We start from the raw sequence: 17,754 nt of genomic DNA on the forward strand, positions 1-17,754 counted from the left end.
CTCTAGAGTTTAATACTTTTAAAAAACTTTGGAAACCTTTAAAAGATAATACAGACTTTTCCTCCCTTCATTTGAAAAATGCTTGGAAAGAAGACCTAGAGATTCAGATTTTGGAGACTGATTGGGACAAATGCCTTTTATCTGTTTATTCATGTTCCATAAATTCAAGGCACCAACTTATTCAGTACAAGGTATTACATAACCTTCACTATTCTAAAATAAAGCTCAGCAAATTATATCCTTCTGTCTCCCCTATATGTGATAAGTGTAAAGCTGCCGAGGGTACTCTGGATTATCTTTTTTTTGGTTCTGTGCTCAAATTCAAGAAAATTGAATTTTGAATTGGCTAGAAATTTTCCATTTTTTGCCAAGGTCTATAATTGTTTTACTTCCTGACCCAATGATAGCAATTCTTGGTCGGTCAGACTCACTGGAGTCTCTCAGTCCAAAGGTACGATTACCTGTTCAATATGGTATGACTATAGCTAAGAAAGCTATCCTGCTTTTGTGGAAAAATACTACACCCCTTTTTTTCTGACTGGCTATCCGGACTCACTTCTACGTTACACCTGGAAAGAATTAGATGCACCATTTTTGGGAATTCTGCAAAATTCGACAAAATGTGGGAACTAGTTTTTACTTTTTTGTCCAGCCTCAAGGACTATTGATTTATTTATTATTAATTTCAGATTTGTAACACTCACTTTTTGTAATTATTGTGATTATACTTTGAAAGAGACGTTGGCCTTGTATATAGTCATCCTCCCCTTTGGTTTTATTTTTGTTTCATTTGGCATATTGCACAGATTTTTGTTATAACAAGGGTGTCTTTGTCTGTTTTTGATGTTTGAAAACCATAATAAAAAATCACATAAAAAAAAAAAAAAAAAACTTTGGACACCTCACACCTACTTTTACATTACAATATACTTATTTTTGCTATACTAAAAACAGCCATTCCTTTAACGCAAGACACGTATGCACACACACACACACTATGGGGATGTTATTGACTCCAGCAACTAAGTTAATGGATTCCATTAACATGAGAGGAACCGTTAGGTTGGAGCCTGTGGCTCCTAGGGAACGATTAGAGAGGATCTTTCAGGGGGAGGCTGCATATGAACGTGGTTTGTGCTATGCCTTGGGCATCCTCTTCTGTTTTATGTGCTTTTGGCCTCATTAAATGCAATAGCATTTGACAAGGTATGTGTTGAAATTAGATGCATAAAAAGACATTTGACTCTTCAATAGTGAACAGAGAGCTTCATATGAAGTGCTCAGCCACAGATCATCACCTGCCCACATGCTATGGAGGATACAAGGAGATAATGTCCCACTCTCGAACCGCAGATTAGCTGAAGACCTACAAGAGGAAGTCCTACAAGACCTAGAGGAAAAGCTCCTGCTGAGCTCTCGTCCTCTTTTACCATATCCACAGAGTGGGAGGTGGGAGCCTATAAAGCAGCTTAAAGGGATAGTTCACCTACAAATTCACTGGAAATCTCGCCTTCAACTGTGGCTCAAACAATAAAGTATTTCATGTTCAAAATATTGTGAAAGCTCAAAAGAGAGCAAGGGTAAAAAGTGAGATATTATATTCAGTGTCTCAGAATAACTTTTAAGCCATAAGAAGTCACTTCTGCACCATTAATATCACCAAAAGAAATTGCTAGAATACATTTAAAAAAGGTTTCCACAAAACTTGTCCAGTCAGCCACACAGTCCCAGCCTTTTCATGTCATTGGCTGAGCCAGTGTTGCCAGGCTTGTCAGGACGCTCAAAATAGGGATGCACCGATATTAAAATAAAGGCCAATACTGATAATTATTTTTATGTTGAGGCTGATAACTGATAAATGGCAAAAATTTAATTAAAAACTTTAAAGATATATAAATAAATTTATTTAAATAAATAAAAAACTAATTCAGTTGATTTAGATGCTACAATGAATGCAAGCATGACATCCTTTTAATGCACTTTTTATGGCTGATACTGATAATTATTTTCACAATAAAGCTGCTAAATGTACAATATTAAAATAAAACGTAACAAAGTTAAAAAAAATAACATTTATTGAAAATAAAAATAAAAATCAATTAATTTAGATGCTACAAGTAAATTAAGCATCACAACATTAAAATGTAGTATGAAAAATATTAATTTTGAGATTTTGTTTAGATTACATTTAACCGTGTTATTAAGTTAGTGTTTTTAAAGATTATCTTTAACTATTAGATGACAGCAAATGTACTCTAAATGTAAAAATAGTGTAAATGCACAAAAAAGATCCAATATTCACTAATACCGATAAATTAAAAAATATTATAATATTAGCCAAATAACCGTTCACCATGCACATTGAGCATCCCCAATATAAAAGTCATGCAGTACTCAATTTGTGCTAAATAACTCAATTTCAGAGGAAACAAAAACACGAAGAGAATGAGCAGATTATGTGAGAATTTTCATTTTTGGGTGAACAGAAGACTCCACATCAGCAGAACGTTTCGGAGAGCAGTGTCTATGGTTGCACTGCACGGCACAGACCACAGACTCCTCAGACAGACATGGTACAGCACCACAACATCCATACTCAACTCCTGATGGGTTGGAGTTGGAGTTTATTGTTGGAGCCTGATGGCTGGTCCTGATGGGTTGGATCCATACTTTTTAAATATTGCTGCTGAACATATTGCAGAACCTTTGACACACATTTTCAACCTGACTATTGAAACTGGATTAATACAGAGTGTATTGAAGTCCGCATATGTCATTCCTTTATTAAAGGGTGGTGACCGATCAAATCCAAATAATTATAGGCTAATATCCAAGCTATCTGCTTTAGCCAAGGTTTTAGAAGGGCTTATAAGTGATCAGTTGAAAGACTATTTAGTAACAAAAAACATTGTAAATGATTTGTAGTTGGGTTTTCGTAAAAAACACAGCACTGTCACTGCCACTATGCACTATGAAAGTGCTAAATGATTTTATAAGTGCTATTGATTCTAAAGAATATTGTGCTGTGCTGTTCTTAGACCTTTCAAAAGGCGTTTGACACAGTTGACCACTATGTCCTGTCTCAGATATTGGTGGATATTGGAATGTCTCCAAAAGCTGTCAAATGGTCTGGCAACTATTTGAGTGGCAGAACACAAAGTGTTCAGGTTGATGGTGTGTCCTCAAACTCATTACTTACACAAAATGGTGTCCCCCAGGGGTCCATTTTGTGTCCCATTTTATTTACTAAAGTATTTATATACAGAATGTAATAAAAGCAAAGTGTCATTTTTATGCGGATGTTTTTATGTGTCATTTTTTTTATATGGAGCAACTATTCTGCTGTCTTGGCCAGGACTCGCTTGAAAAAGAGATTTTGAACCTCAATGGGATTATTTCCTGGTAAAATAAAGGTAAATAAAAAAATAAAAAAAACTCATATACGCCACCAAGGAGGAACGAACGAGATCCAAATGAACCCTAATGATCAGTATTAAAGACCTGTGGGACTTTTTTTGTGAGAGTACAGTACAGACTGATAGCCACTGAAGCAGGAAGTAAATGAGATAGAGGGAGGTAGACAGAGAGAGAGAGGGGTTTCAGCAGCCCTGATACAGCAGAGCCACGTCAGCAGGAAACAAAACTGCTGCCAGGTCGCACTCAAGCTGTCTGGAGCAGACAGCCTACAGAGAGAGAGAGAGAGAGAGCAAAGGAATATTACTGTAGGAGGAGGACTAGACTCCCAGTGAGACAGTGAGAACGCAGAAAAGCGTGAGGAGAGATTAAAAACAGAAGACGGGACGCAAGCGTCTGGCTGAGGGGAAGCCGAGGGGAGGAGAGAGTGGAGGAAAAGGTGGGACGTATAGCTGGTAGCCAGAGTTGCTGACATACTCGAAAAGTTCAGCTCAGTTTGAGATTTGAGAACAGCCAACCCAGTTCCGTTTAAAACCCCTTTATTTCAGATGAACATTAGCAATCGTTCTTGGAAGAGCCACATCTGGCCTCCTAAACCTTTTAGACAGATGTTAAGAGGAGGAGAAAATGAGTAAAAAGCCTTTACTGGAAACCTGGACGGCACTACACTAGGGGTGTCAGAAAGCACTACCTAAACATGATTCTACTGAGGATGGTGCAACAAAGAAAAACACAAGGGTTTGCGCAAATTATGCAGTGTCACGCGACCACAAGTTGAGAAAAATTTGACTGTGTTGCTGCAATTTAACTGTTGAAATAGGCATCCATTGACAAATGAGAACTACAAAAGAAAAAAAAAAGCAGGGCTAGGCCGAGGGCCGTGAGAAAGTATCTCTCACGGAGGAGCTACTGAAGCATAAAAGGAGGAGCGATGACAGTGAAGGACAAGAGAGGACCAGGCCCGGACCATTTTACGTTGTGTTTTGTTTATGTGTGTGTGGCAGTCGTCCGTGAGGGGCTGCCGCTTTACTTTCATTTTGTGCTTATTTAAGTTGTTGAACATTCGCCGGTTCCCGCCTCCTCCTTCCCTTAACAACAAACCATGTTACAACTAACTATATGGCTAAAAAAAAAAAAGGAACAAAAAAAGAAATCTTACAAACTCCAACCCATCAAATGGGCCTTCCTGAAAGGACCTAAAAGTTCAGGTCACAAGCATAGGAACTGGAAGGCACTTCCAGATGTGCAATCCTTCCTTCTTGCATTCTGATCCTCATCACACCAACTACCCTGATGCCATACCAAGACGCACAGCTAAAAACTCACTGGACCTCACATTCTTTCCTGATGAAATCTAGTTTCCATGTAGGGTTTGGTCCTGGTACCTTCTGTACTCCAATATTTGGTTATGATATTGGAATGATCTGCAAGGAGCATTTTTAGGTTACATTGTACTGAAACTGCAAAGATCTAAAGAGGCCATGGAGCTGATGTGTTTGCAATCTTTCCCTTCTTGCTCGCTCAGCTCTGAGAGGGTGTGTCTGAGGAATGGGCAGCAGAGCTTTAATCTTCTGCCAAGCCTGTGAGGCACATCTGGAATAAGCCGGGCAAATCGTCTTGGGCCGTGCCTCTCTGGCCACAGTCAATGGGCCCTGTCCAAATGAACCCTCTCACCCCACACTGTCCTCCTCGCTTGGGCCAGTAGACAGGAGGAATTCTCTCAATTCGCCTACCCTTGATCTTTCTCATGGAATCTGCTTTTCTCCATGAGCCATCACTGACCTTTTTGGTCAGAAACTGAAGTTATCAAATACACGTGCCAAAATTGTGTCCGTGTTAATTCAGAATCTTTAACACACCTAAGAAAATAAGATCTGAGATCACGTTCTTCTGATGACAAACCTGACCTTGAGCACCTAGTAGACCGGGAGGCATATCCTTTTCTTTCTAGGATTGAACACTTTACAAAACTGTTCAATTAATGTATTAGGTATCATGAGATAACAATAAACAACTTATTTAGAGCATGTATTATTCTAAGTCAATGCTAAATTTAAAAATACTCATGTTCATTCATAATTCATGAAATAATGTAAATTTTCACTTCAACATTTAAATTTAAATTAATGTTAAAATATATATGTAGAAATTAACATTAAGACTGTAAAAAGTGATCAGTTGAAAAAAAGTGAGGAAACCCCTTGCCTTAAAATTAAGTAAATAAACTTTCAATTCAAATGTATTTGTATTGCGCTTTTCACAATACTGTACATATTGTTTCAAAGCAGCTTTACAGAAAATGCATGAGTCCACATTACAATTTAGAGTGATCTAAAGTGATCTAGGTGTTATCAGATGTGACTGTGTCTAGGTTATGTATTTCATAAATGTACATATACAAATCACACAGTTAGCTAATAATGTATTCATTTAAATGATGTATTAATTTAAGGCAGAAACAATTAGCTGTCAAGTTCACATAACTTAATTTTTTCAAATTACACATGGTTTATTACTCCTAATTTTAAGTCAACTGATCACTTTTTACAGTGAACAAATTAATTATTTATGCTTGCACTTGCAGTAACTAATTTTAACATAAACATAGAACTTTATTGTAAAACGTTGAATTGTGCATGTACTCCAGGTCTCTGGGATCTGGTGGAGCTCTGGTGGTCACCATCCAGCAAAGCAAACTCGCACATTCTGACAAATATGCACATTTGCCTTTGCCATCTGGAAAACAAAACAAGAACCTTCTGGTTCCTTCAGAGAGTTAAACTTCATCAACACAATGCTATAGCACATCACCTGAGTGCCTTCTCCAGCTGACCTATTATCTAATGCTAGACTTGTCTCTCAGGCAACAAGGCTCCAAAACATAAATAGAAGCCCAGCTGCTTTGTGGACATAGATAAATAAACCCTAAAAGAAAACTGTAACACTTTCACCTCTGTAAAAGGACAGGAAAGCTGCCTTCAGGGCTACAGTATGGATTCTGTATTACATCTGACCCGTTACTCTCCGATTTGCTTTAGCAGAGTGCAATTGTAAGTTAAGTCAAGTCACCTCTATTTATATCTATATAGCGCTTTATACAATACAGATTGTTTCAAATCAGCTTTACAGTGATAACAGGAAAATTAGGCATTTCAGCTGAAGTCAGTTCAGTCAGTGTTAATTCAGTTCTGTTGTAAAAATCATAAATTAAATTAGTTAATTTCATCAGTTCTGCAAAAAATGATGTCATCATCCAGCTCGGTTCAGTTCTCATACAACAGCGTCAGTACAGTCAGATTAATAATATTGTTGAATATTAAGTGTCCACAACTAAGCAAGCCATAGGCGAGAGTGGCAAGGAACTCAAACTCCATCAGGTGACAGAATGGAGAGAAAAACCTTGGGAGAAACCAGGCTCAGTCACATATAAGCCACATATAAGCACATGGACTTATGACAAGGATTAATCAGTTATGAAATGACTGCTGTTGGTGAAGTAAGCGGGAAAAGCAATTGCTATGGGATGTGTCTCTTAGACATGCACAAGGAGGAGACCTAAAGGGATGTGTATTTTACAAATTTCTACTATTTGAGTACTCAACAGACACTGAAAATAAGCCAAGCACATTGCTGTTACCCAGGTCCTCAAGTCCATTGCTGTTACCCAGGTGCTCAAGTCCATTCCTACTCGGTGGAGCCTGTGGCATGAAATGTCTGCCTCTCTGTCTCTGTGCTTTGTGGGAGTATGGTAAACTGAGAAAGTCACTCACTTCATGCCACAATAGCCATTCATGGGGCTTTTCTAAAGATAGCTAATGACCTTCAGTCACTGTAGATACAGTCCGATGGCAAGGACAAGAACACTTTTGTCCTCTTTCGGTCAGAGAACGCATCATGTCTTGCCTCCTCATTATGGTCTTTGTTTTTCTGGACAATATTGACTCCCATTGGCTCCTGACAAATTCATTCAGCATGTTTAATTTCTATATGCTTTCCGAGGCATAAATTTAATCTTTTTGGTGTTTGTTGTGCCGAAAATCAGATTCAGCGCTTGCTGACTACAACTCTTTTGCTGTGCATCATTGCTAAATTACGGTGTGCAGATGAGAATAATGTGCTCTCAGCAAAAGCTGTAATTACACCAGAGAAGCATTTCTCCATGGCTCCTCAGAGCAGAAACAATAAAACACATTTAATTACACAAACATACTCACAGTACAGACACAGATACTGGGTCTTTTTATGTAATTTCATCACGTTGGACTGAAGAGGACTTACAAGCTTATTCAACTATGAAATCTTAATTCAATTGGCAAGAAAGCACTGCAAAATCTATGTATACTATAGATTTTATGTTCCTATTTAAAGAGATGCATTATGTCCCCAATTTACTATCACTGTGCATAATAAGCATGTACAGTGTTGTCCCATGTACAACAATATGTAAATCAGGTTATGGAAAAGGTTGTTTTGGTGACAAGCAAACAACAAGTACAACTTTCTACACCTATGAAAAATTAACCATTAACATGAGTCAAACAGACTCAAATATGATAATAATGATAACAGAATTTATATGAAAAATTATTTCTCATGCCTCCTACAAGAGACTAAAGAGTATGAATCCTGTGGTGCGCGCTGCATGTTTAAGGGTTAACGTCCAAATCAGTCAAATCATGTAATGTGACTAGTAAAATCCAGTCTACTGTGGGAAATGCCGTATAAATTAGATTGTGGACGTCTTCAAGATCGATTACAATATAAAATCGTCAGATCGCCCACGTGAAGGCCAAGTATGGTAACCCATCCTCGGAATTTATCCTCTGCACTTAACCCATCCAAGTTAGTGCACACACATTAGGAGAAGTGAGTTGTGAACACACACACACTGCAAACCGTGTATACACACACACACACACGGAGCAGTGGGCAGCCATTTTGCTGCAGTGCCCTGGGGAGCGATTGGGGCAAACTGTTTTCTGAAAATATCCACAACTTAACATTGAAAAAGGAACGTGGAGTTTATTTGCGTGTGAAAACTTAGAGTTCATTGCTATAATAGTAGGTGTGTTTGTACATCAGCCCCCCCAACTCTCTGACAACCTTGAAGGCCATTGTGTAATTTGCTGGTTACGGAAAAAACTGCTCTTAATACCCAAACAGTTAGCCTTATCAGCAGATACTGATGAAAGAAGGAAAACAAATGAAAATGGTAAATGTCTGTCCAAAAGCATAAGAGTGGCTTGCTGATCAGGCCTGGTCCTTGAATAAATGACAAACAGGAAGTGCTCACAGATGGATGATGGATCACCACTTCAAAGAGAACCAGTGTCCCCAGTTAACCCCAAAACTCTCGCTTTATCTACCCATGGCCCAATAGGCCTTCATAAACACCACATCTCTCAGCTAGATTAGTCAAAACACAACTGAGCTCTTCCTCAGTGGGGAAATACTGTAGATAACACATTTATACTGCCCTGACCTCGGAACAAACCAAAAAACACAGCGCAAACACAGAAACACAAAACAGACAACGACCAACCCAGGACAGACTGAACTCAAACAACAGGACAGCCCTCCATTTGCAAAAGTGTGGGAAAGCAGCACGAAGCAGCCTTACTGCCGAGAAAGGACTTGTTAAGCGGTCCCCTGGAAAAAGAAAAAGGTCACCCTGTTTAAACAAGACAAAGATTACAGTTCAACCTCTTCCACTCTAATTAGCAGCGATAGGAGCGGGTTGAAACTCCAGTAAACATATGACTGAGCGCCGTAATGACCTGCCACTCAGCCAAAAAACTTAAAGACAATAGCGCTTGCAAGACCAACAATGGCACCTGGCAGGCAAAGGGTTAAGATTAAGAAAGTTGGGTTAAAAAGTTGAGGCTTAACATGCTAAAAATAAATCGCACAACATTCATCTAAGTGAGTCGAAAATAGGAGATGAGTGGGATCTCCACGTGGGAAGAGTAAAATGTACTGTTTATGCGAAAGATGATGATGAGGGAGGACGGAAAGCGACCAATAAGAATCCTTGATTATAAAACTCTTACCCAACATCCTCCTCTTTCCACTTTTCCATTATCCTACTTCAATTTTTTCAGGGGCCTAGAGTCAAATTACGTGACTGAGACACAAACTTTCATATTTAAAATTCTATCATCATTTATTTAATCATTCATTCATTCATTCATTGTTCTGTACAACAAAACAATGAAAGAAATGTTTTTGCTATGACTGATATTGTAATGTTGTTGTTTTGGATCACATTGACTAGCAATTTGGACAAATTCAGTTAAGACGTTTCTCAAATTCTTCTTTTGTGTGCCGCTGAAGAAAGTCAGAGGCTTAGAATGACATGAGGGTGAGTAAATGATGACAAAATGATCATGATTGTTGGGTGAACTACCCCTTTAAATGAAATCTTTTGACTCCAAATGCGATTTTGGCCCGAGCTTTTTCAAAACGTTTTCTCTGTGCGTTCTTGCGTTGCCAGCGGTCCACGGGCTAAACAGTGGTTACTTTATATAAAATCCTAAATCTAGGCTTCTGCTCTGAGGTTTGCATAATGACAAAGAAGCCTCTGTAAAAAGTAGCTACTTCAGAGCCTCTGCTTCAGTCGACACTTCTAATTAAACCCAGTGACCTTTTCTGTAAACATGTGCGTTTGAAATGCCCCTCTCCTCCGTGCACCACACCTTGTCCTCGTTGTTTTGCTGGGTTGCTTTTTTCAACGCCATGATGCCATAAGCCGTGCCTTTTCACTAAGCGTCGGATGTGCCTCCTGTGTGCTTCTGTCCAACACAATGGCACGACCTGAAAGGCTTGACCTAAGTACTTCCTTCTTGTTTTTAACCTTTTACAGGGAGAGGTTAAAGTCAAGTACAGACATTAGTTACAGCATTGATGCTTTTCTTATAGGAGGAACTGGTTTGACAAATGCAGAAACAGGGACACTCTCAATGTGGCTGAGACTACAATGGATGAAAGTTAATGCATTGATGCCACAAGAAAGAGCTATTAGGCAATCACAGGTGAAGATATATAGTTGATGAACACACAAAAGGCACACTGTGGAAGCGAGCAGGACCGGTGCTATGGCCTGTGACCTGTTGTTTTATTCTTGTGGCAACACATTTTGCTGCCAAGCCCTGCAGAGCCCCATTTCTGTCCCTTATCAAAACAATGTGCCATTCACGGCCAAAAAACATCGGCCCATCCACCCTGTTCTCCACTCATCTATGCCTCCGCAACCTGAAGATCACTTCTGCGCAAGGAAATCGATGTTAAGTGACAGTGTTTTCTTATGGGACTGTGATTTTGCCTGCAGCGAGAAGCAGGCTGTTGAAAGTCAGAGTGGGTGTTTTCAGGTTTAACTGAATCTCCGGAGTGGATTTCTGTGTTTCTTGGTGACACTTGATGTTATGGCTTCTTTTGAAACTATTTTAGTAGTGGAAAACAAGAATGTCAAACTATCTTGCCAATGTCTAAACTAAAAAAATAATTGATTATCTTGATTGTATAGAATGGTTCTATAAAAGCAATCATACTCGCAAAAGTCTGTCAGCAAGGCTGAATCTTAAACTCTCTTATGGAGCCTCTAAATATATATTTTATTCAAAGAGAAAATGGTTATTTTAAATGATATAATTACATTTTAAAATGTAATTTGTTTTGATGGCAAAGCAGTATTTTCAGCAGTCATTACCAGTCCTCAGTCTCACATGATCCTTCAAAAATCATTAAAATATGCTGATTTGGTGTTCAAGAAACATTTCTTATTATTATCAATGTTGACAAAAGTTGTGCTGCTTAACATTTTTATGGAAACTGTTATGGAATTTTTTTTCATGATTCTTTGAATAGTTGAAATGTTTTTACTTTCACTTATGATCAATTTAATACATCCTTGCTGAAGTATTAATTACTATTAAAAAAAATCTTCATGACCCCAAAATGTTGGTGTCGATGAAGGTATATTTCAGGCGTACTGATGGGGCTCATTCATGCCTTTTTAACAAAATACCCGAAGGAAATTTGCAGTAAAATTTTCTAAGGCAGCAAGACACAAGAACATTCTGAAACTTCTTAAACTAATGTTCCCCAGCGAGAACGGTCCTTATCTGCACAGCTGTTCAGAGAACCCAACCGCAGCGTGTGCAAACAATCCATCGTGTCCATCAATAATTAGCTACAAAGACACTGAATGTTAAAGAAGAGGGGTAATGAGACAAAGAGGCTTTGTAATCTGCCATTGTATACTCCTCAGAAGCATGCCAGTCGTGGCCCTGCGCCCGGCCTCTCATTGGTTTACACCAGCTCCAAATCCAATAACACACTAGTCATGGTTTCGATTAGCTAGAAGAACACCACACAAACAGAAATACAGGGAACAGCGGCACCATCCCACATTTCGCACCATCCTCTAACGCACAACATATATGCGAACTCGGAACAATTCCAGAAACTAGCTCCAGAGACGGCGGGACGGAGGAACCTGTTGCATGAGACAGGAAGCACAACATACCTTGAATGCATTGCAGGGATCCATCCTCTGCTCTGATGGTGAAGGTCTCTCCAGGGTTGACTTGCACAAGGATCACCTGCGAAAACAAGTGGAAATCAGAGAGGCGTGTAACTCTAAACTCCTGACACAAGGCCAAAGTTTTGTCTGCAAACACAATCCGAGAGAGAGGAAAAAAAAGTTGCAAATCCTTAAAATGCATCAATCCATAAAATTAAAATGATCCATGGAACATTTAGTGAACTACAGTCAACGCAACTGCCAAGAAAGCAAATATGACGCAACCAGATGTTGTGAAACCCCCTCGAAATGGTCCGGTCGTCATGCCATCTTTTGCTCCAGGCTGCTTACCATCATGTTGTCAGTGCACAGGTTGTTGAGAGTGCAAACGTGCCTGTAGATGTGAAAAAGTAGGCCCGCCATGTCGCACGAGCCCCGGGTTTCCTCACAGCCCTGATGGTGGAGTGTCAGGCGGATCTCCCATCTCCCCGCTCCAGCCCTGGAGATCTGGGCACCTACTTCCTGCCTCCACACACACATACACACACTGTCTGCTGCTGCTGCTGTTGCTATGGGAACGACGGCATGCACTGAAGAGTCAAGCCGGCTTTCCAGAGGAAAACCTTGTGTTCAAACACCCTCCCGTTCCCAGCACACACCTAATGCAGATAAATGACTCTCCTGATGCGCAACGTCACCAGAATGCAAATGAACGCTGGCACGACCTTACGCAAACATTGCACCTTTGCATATCAGGCTGACATCGGATCATGTTGGCAGTCTAATGTGACAATTGATCAAGGGCGCAGGGTACATACTGACAACTTCGTCATTGTGCCTGCCATCTTTTTTCTTTACAGTGATGCAGAGAAACAGGACGTGGCTGAATCCAAAGCATTTAACCTTCACTATCTGCTGCAGACGCCCTTTTCCTTATCTCTCAAGGGACTGATTCTCTTTCCGCTCTGGTCGGAGGAAACACGGCCGGGGCGCTGTATCTGCAGCACCTGGAGAGGAGATCAGAACACACTGATCCGCTCTGATAGCGCAGATCAAAAGAGAGATGTGCGAGGGGAAATGTGAAGCATGCCTGAGGGCTCACTGCACTCCTTGAATGTCTAATTTAAGATGACAACAACATTCCTCATGGACCAAAATACAGATCTGGTTCAGAATGGATGTATCTGGCTTTGTTTTACATCAGGAATTAGTGAGAAAGAATTAATTTAGGGAGACCAGAAGCTACAAAGCAAGTCAACTTTTCACTTTCAACTCTCAAACTACTTATGAACTTTTCCATCAGCGCGGCATAAAACCACAGAAAACTGAAAGAAAGAAAAAATTACTTTTGCAATGATCCTCTTTAAAAGGTGAAGAGTGTATTTTATGTGCCAGCGACACCAAACAAGACAGGTTTCTTCAAACAGGTTTCCTGAACACTGCTGGACGTCTGCTATTGGTCAGATAATCCTGTCCCAAACTCAAGCCATTGGTTAAGTCAGCGTTGTTTTATTAAATCATCTGCAGAATGCAAAATTTAATAAATAGGTTTAAATATTGTCATTGTAAAGCCAAATGTGACTGAAATTTATTATATGGAAAAATTATCTTTTCTGTAATTAATTATAATTGAAATCATTAAATTAATCAATTGATTAACCCATTTTAACAGTAAAAAACAAAACATGCCTGCATATAGTTTTGTAAAAAGATGCTTTGTTTATTTATTTATTTATAACTGTTCATAAAGTAAAAAAAAAAAAAAATCTTGTTTGCAATTGTTTCTTCTCACCACCATCATCTTTACCACGATCAATTTCTAAAGTTGCTTTGAAACAATATTTGAAATATTTCAACAATACATGAAAATATTTTTAATATTTTAATAGGAAAAGCACTTTACAAATAAATTGAATTTACAATGTTTCACTCCATTAACGTCATAAACATTTCCAGATTATATTTATTTTGGATCTAGTGCAATCAAAATATAAAATTCAGTTATTTAATACTGCAAGTTATTTGATACTGTTTTCTGAATGGGTCTTTCTACACGCACACTTTTTACATTGTTGAAATGGGATCATCTTATTTAGAGCTCCATCATGGCATCGACAACTTTAAAAATCCCTGGTCTATGAATGTGTAGCAGCTTACATTTGTATTTATACACTCTAAACAATGCTGGGTTGTTTTAACCCAAATTTGGGTCAAATATGGACAAACCCAAATGTTGGGTTAAAAATGTAACCCAACTTCAACTTTCACTTTCAACTGTACATTTTTTTATTACATTTTTAACCCAACATTTGGGTTTGTCCATATTTGACCCAAATTTGGGTTGAAACAACCCAGCATTTTTTAGAGTGTATGTATGCATCTAACAGAGGCATTTATGCAAAGTTGCATAAATTGCATTCCAGGTATACATTAACAATTCAAGCATCATCCGGAGTAAAGCTCACCTGTTGCGATCCATCCCCATTAACATTAATCATGTGCGGCATCATGGCCACCTCCCCGTTCAATAGTGGTGGCGGCAGGTCCAGCGGAATCTGGTCTGTCATCATCATTGTGACGTACATTCATGGAGAACTTTCCTGGACTGCCTTTCTGTGAGAAGAGCGAGAGAAACAAACTGTCATGAAACTGAAAAATAAAGAGTAAGATCTGCAAAATCATGTCATATGATCTCAAACTTGCAAACACAACCTCTTTGGCTGCCCTGGTTGTGTGCTGTGAGGAAGATGGATGTGTTCATTTATTTGAGATGATTTCACAATCTTTGGTTGATTTGTGACGTTTGAGTGACTGGGCTAAAGCATACATGGATGGAAGATGCAGAGTTGCACCGCAGTGACTCAGCAGGCAACTGAAGCCAACTGTGGAGCACAGCAGTGTCATTGTGAGCTGGATGGCCCGAGGGAAGATCTCCTAAACAAGAAGAGCGTGAAACCGACACGAAAGTGGACTCCCACCCCCTAGAGTTAGAGTTTTGAAATGTGTATAGCACTATGGAGTGATTTCACCACTAACAATAAACTTGGTTTTGATAACATAGCATTTGAGCAAGTCTGTAATGACCCGACGGTTTAGTACAGCGACAGCGTGACTGTGGTCTAATGGAGGAGAGCGGAAAGAGTTTGGGGAATAAAAAGATGACCGAATCATCAATGAACGATGCACAATTTCTTTATTTTGGATGGAAGGCCAGCCATTTGCAACATAAACACATGTGTAAACAGCTCCACTACTGTAAGAGGCACAACATGTGGCAGAGCCTACAGGATCAGAATGCAACCCCCTCAATGTCTCCATCCCTCTCTCGATCCCTCACTCATAAAGAAGCCACAGCACATCCTCAGAGAGAGAGAGAGAGAGAGAGAGAGAGAGAGAGAGAGAGAGAGAGAGAGAGAGAGAGGAGAGAGAGAGAGAGAGAGAGAGAGAGAGAGAGAGAGAGAGATACATAAGAGATAAGAACATTCCTGACTTCATCAGACCCTTGCACATGATTCACCGGAAGGCAAAGGACTGAAAATAGAGAAAGGGATAGTTCAACCAAAAATGTTGACAGAATTGATAATTTACTACTTTCATGTCATTCTAGGGGTGGGCGATATACCGGTAGAAATTTGTCAACTGGTAGAGATTTTTTGGGTTACGCCCCTATGACGTTCGGTGCCATCGCAAAAGCGTATTGTTTAAATGCGTTTTTAAGCCTTAGAAACAAGTGATTTTAAACCATTCAAGCACAATAAGCAGCGAAAGAGAACTCATTTTGGTATATGCACGCTGTCTGAGAGACACACCTGTTTTAAGCGTGCACACCTGAAACGCGTGCACATACAAGCCGCTGCTCAGTGTGTGAGTACTGAACTTAGCACCTAGAGTTCTTTTTATCGCCTTACTGGGTTCGGGATGCTAACGATTAAATCGACGATCGTTTTTTTTTTTTTTTTAAGTCATACCGGTTTTACACATCATATACTGTATATTTGCTGTATCAAGTCTAGTCTCAGCCTCAGACGTCACGCCCACGGAACGTTGGCTAAACGTCTGATGCATATGGTACACTTAACTGGAAACACTTCAGGAATGTCGAAGTCGTCATCTGATTGGTTGAATTTGATCAGATTTCCGGGGGGGCGCGAGTGTCGCGTTTATTTTCGGTCCGCCGGGAAACAAAGTGCAGACGTGTGATTGCGGAAGAAAAACTGTTGTGTTTACATGAGTGACAATGAGCATTTATCAAGATCAGCTAAACGTAGGATTCTCAAAAGTATGCGAGGTTCACGGCATAGACTCTTGAAGTTTTCTTCTCCTTCTTTGATTTTCTATGCTGACTGACTTGTTGCACACACGCCGGTCTGTTGTTGTGGGGACATTTCCACGCCCCGAAACGTGACGCTGAACGAAACGAACTGTAATTGGTTGTTTGACATGTCGGTCAAACGGCCTTATGGGCGGGCCTTGGCCAAAGAAAGCTGCTATGAATTCCAGACCTTCAGCTGTCAGTCTGAAGGTCTGGCTACGCGAGACTATATCAAGTCAGACATACTTTTTTGACAGTAAAGACTTTTATCATGCTACAAATGATTTCCACTTCAAATAAATGTTGTTCTTTTGAACTTTCTATTCATCAAAAAATCCTGAAAAAACTCTATCAACTTTGATAATGGCAACAAATCAGCATATTAGAGTGATTTGTGAAGACTGGAGTACTGGCTGCTCAAAATTCAGCTTTGCCATCACAGGAATCAATTACATTTTAAAATGTATTATTAAAATAGAAAACCGCTATTTTAAAAATGTTAATAATTTCACAATATTACTGATTTAACTGTATTTCTGATCAAACAAATGCAGCCTTGGCAAGAGACTTTTTTCAAAAACAGCAAGTTACAACCCCAAACTGTTTAACGGTAGTGTGTATACATGTATATATGTATATATATAAACACATTACAATGACTCCACTAATGGCCTTAGCAAGAACCAATAAAATGTCCTTCTCGGATACAGATAGCACACCATGTCCCATTGTACCCTGCATTCTGTTCTTTCCTTTGATGTTAAATGGTTAGTTTCGTGTGATCTACAAAAGCAGACATAAATCTAGAGTTATTTGGCAGCAGTTGGTTCAATTTAAATGAGAGGTGCATACCCATCCGAAGACATTATAAATGTTTGTGGACACCAGGACAGCATAAATCTGATTATTTCTCTGTGTAATAATGTGGTCCATCCACATGCTCATTGCATCTCCGTTCTTATCTCTATTCTGTTTGACTTTCCATCCATCCTTCATTACCTTTTGCCCACTCCTCATGCTCTGTGTCTATGCAGTACATCAGGTGAGATTGACATGGCAAAACAAGAGTAAACAGATTAAACAGATGGTGACCTCCTTTAGGCCCAGTCACAATCCCAGCCTTTCCTGATGATGCTGTCTCACAGACATTCTCTAATTGCAGTAAGGAGAACAGAATGTGACTGGACTGGGAATGTAGGAAGATCAACCTGGAATGATCCATCTTCCATCTGGTATTTTAGCAGAGTGGGGACTACCAGCAATGTCCAAAGAGCCAGATGTAGATCCACATCACTGATCACACAGTGGTTTGTTTAGAAGTCTTTTAATCATGATTTCATTAGTGCTATGTGCATTGTGCTCTTAGCATTTATTCCAGCGAATGGAGTTTTTGGCTAAAGCTTAGAATTGTCAATTCGTTACAGTCAAACTCTGTTACCAAGGTGGAGTAACAATGTTGACAGTATGTAACAGAATTGACAGTAACAGTTGACAAACAATACTATAA

The 17,754-nt window shown here is 39.4% G+C and overlaps 1 protein-coding gene across 2 annotated transcripts in view; it reads right to left on the reverse strand.

Annotated features, from left to right (window-relative positions):
• Positions 1-17,754, reverse strand: part of fndc3ba (fibronectin type III domain containing 3Ba) — a 159,499-nt gene that overhangs the window by 100,669 nt on the left and 41,076 nt on the right. Inside the window, exons 1-2 of one of the 2 annotated variants that reach the window (XM_056235537.1) lie at positions 12,287-12,428; positions 11,939-12,014 (exon numbers count right to left, since the gene is read on the reverse strand). In XM_056235537.1, coding sequence (XP_056091512.1) covers positions 11,939-12,014; positions 12,287-12,358 — 148 coding nt within the window. In that variant the 5' untranslated portion in view covers positions 12,359-12,428. Of the gene's footprint in view, positions 1-11,938; positions 12,015-12,286; positions 12,429-14,400; positions 14,549-17,754 lie in introns of those variants that run through there. The other variant, XM_056235538.1, reaches the window with a different exon arrangement.

Source organism: Rhinichthys klamathensis, unplaced genomic scaffold (assembly GCF_029890125.1).
Source record: "Rhinichthys klamathensis goyatoka isolate OS25496 unplaced genomic scaffold, OSU_Roscu_1.1 h1tg000422l_1, whole genome shotgun sequence".
Taxonomy (NCBI): domain Eukaryota; kingdom Metazoa; phylum Chordata; class Actinopteri; order Cypriniformes; family Leuciscidae; genus Rhinichthys; species Rhinichthys klamathensis.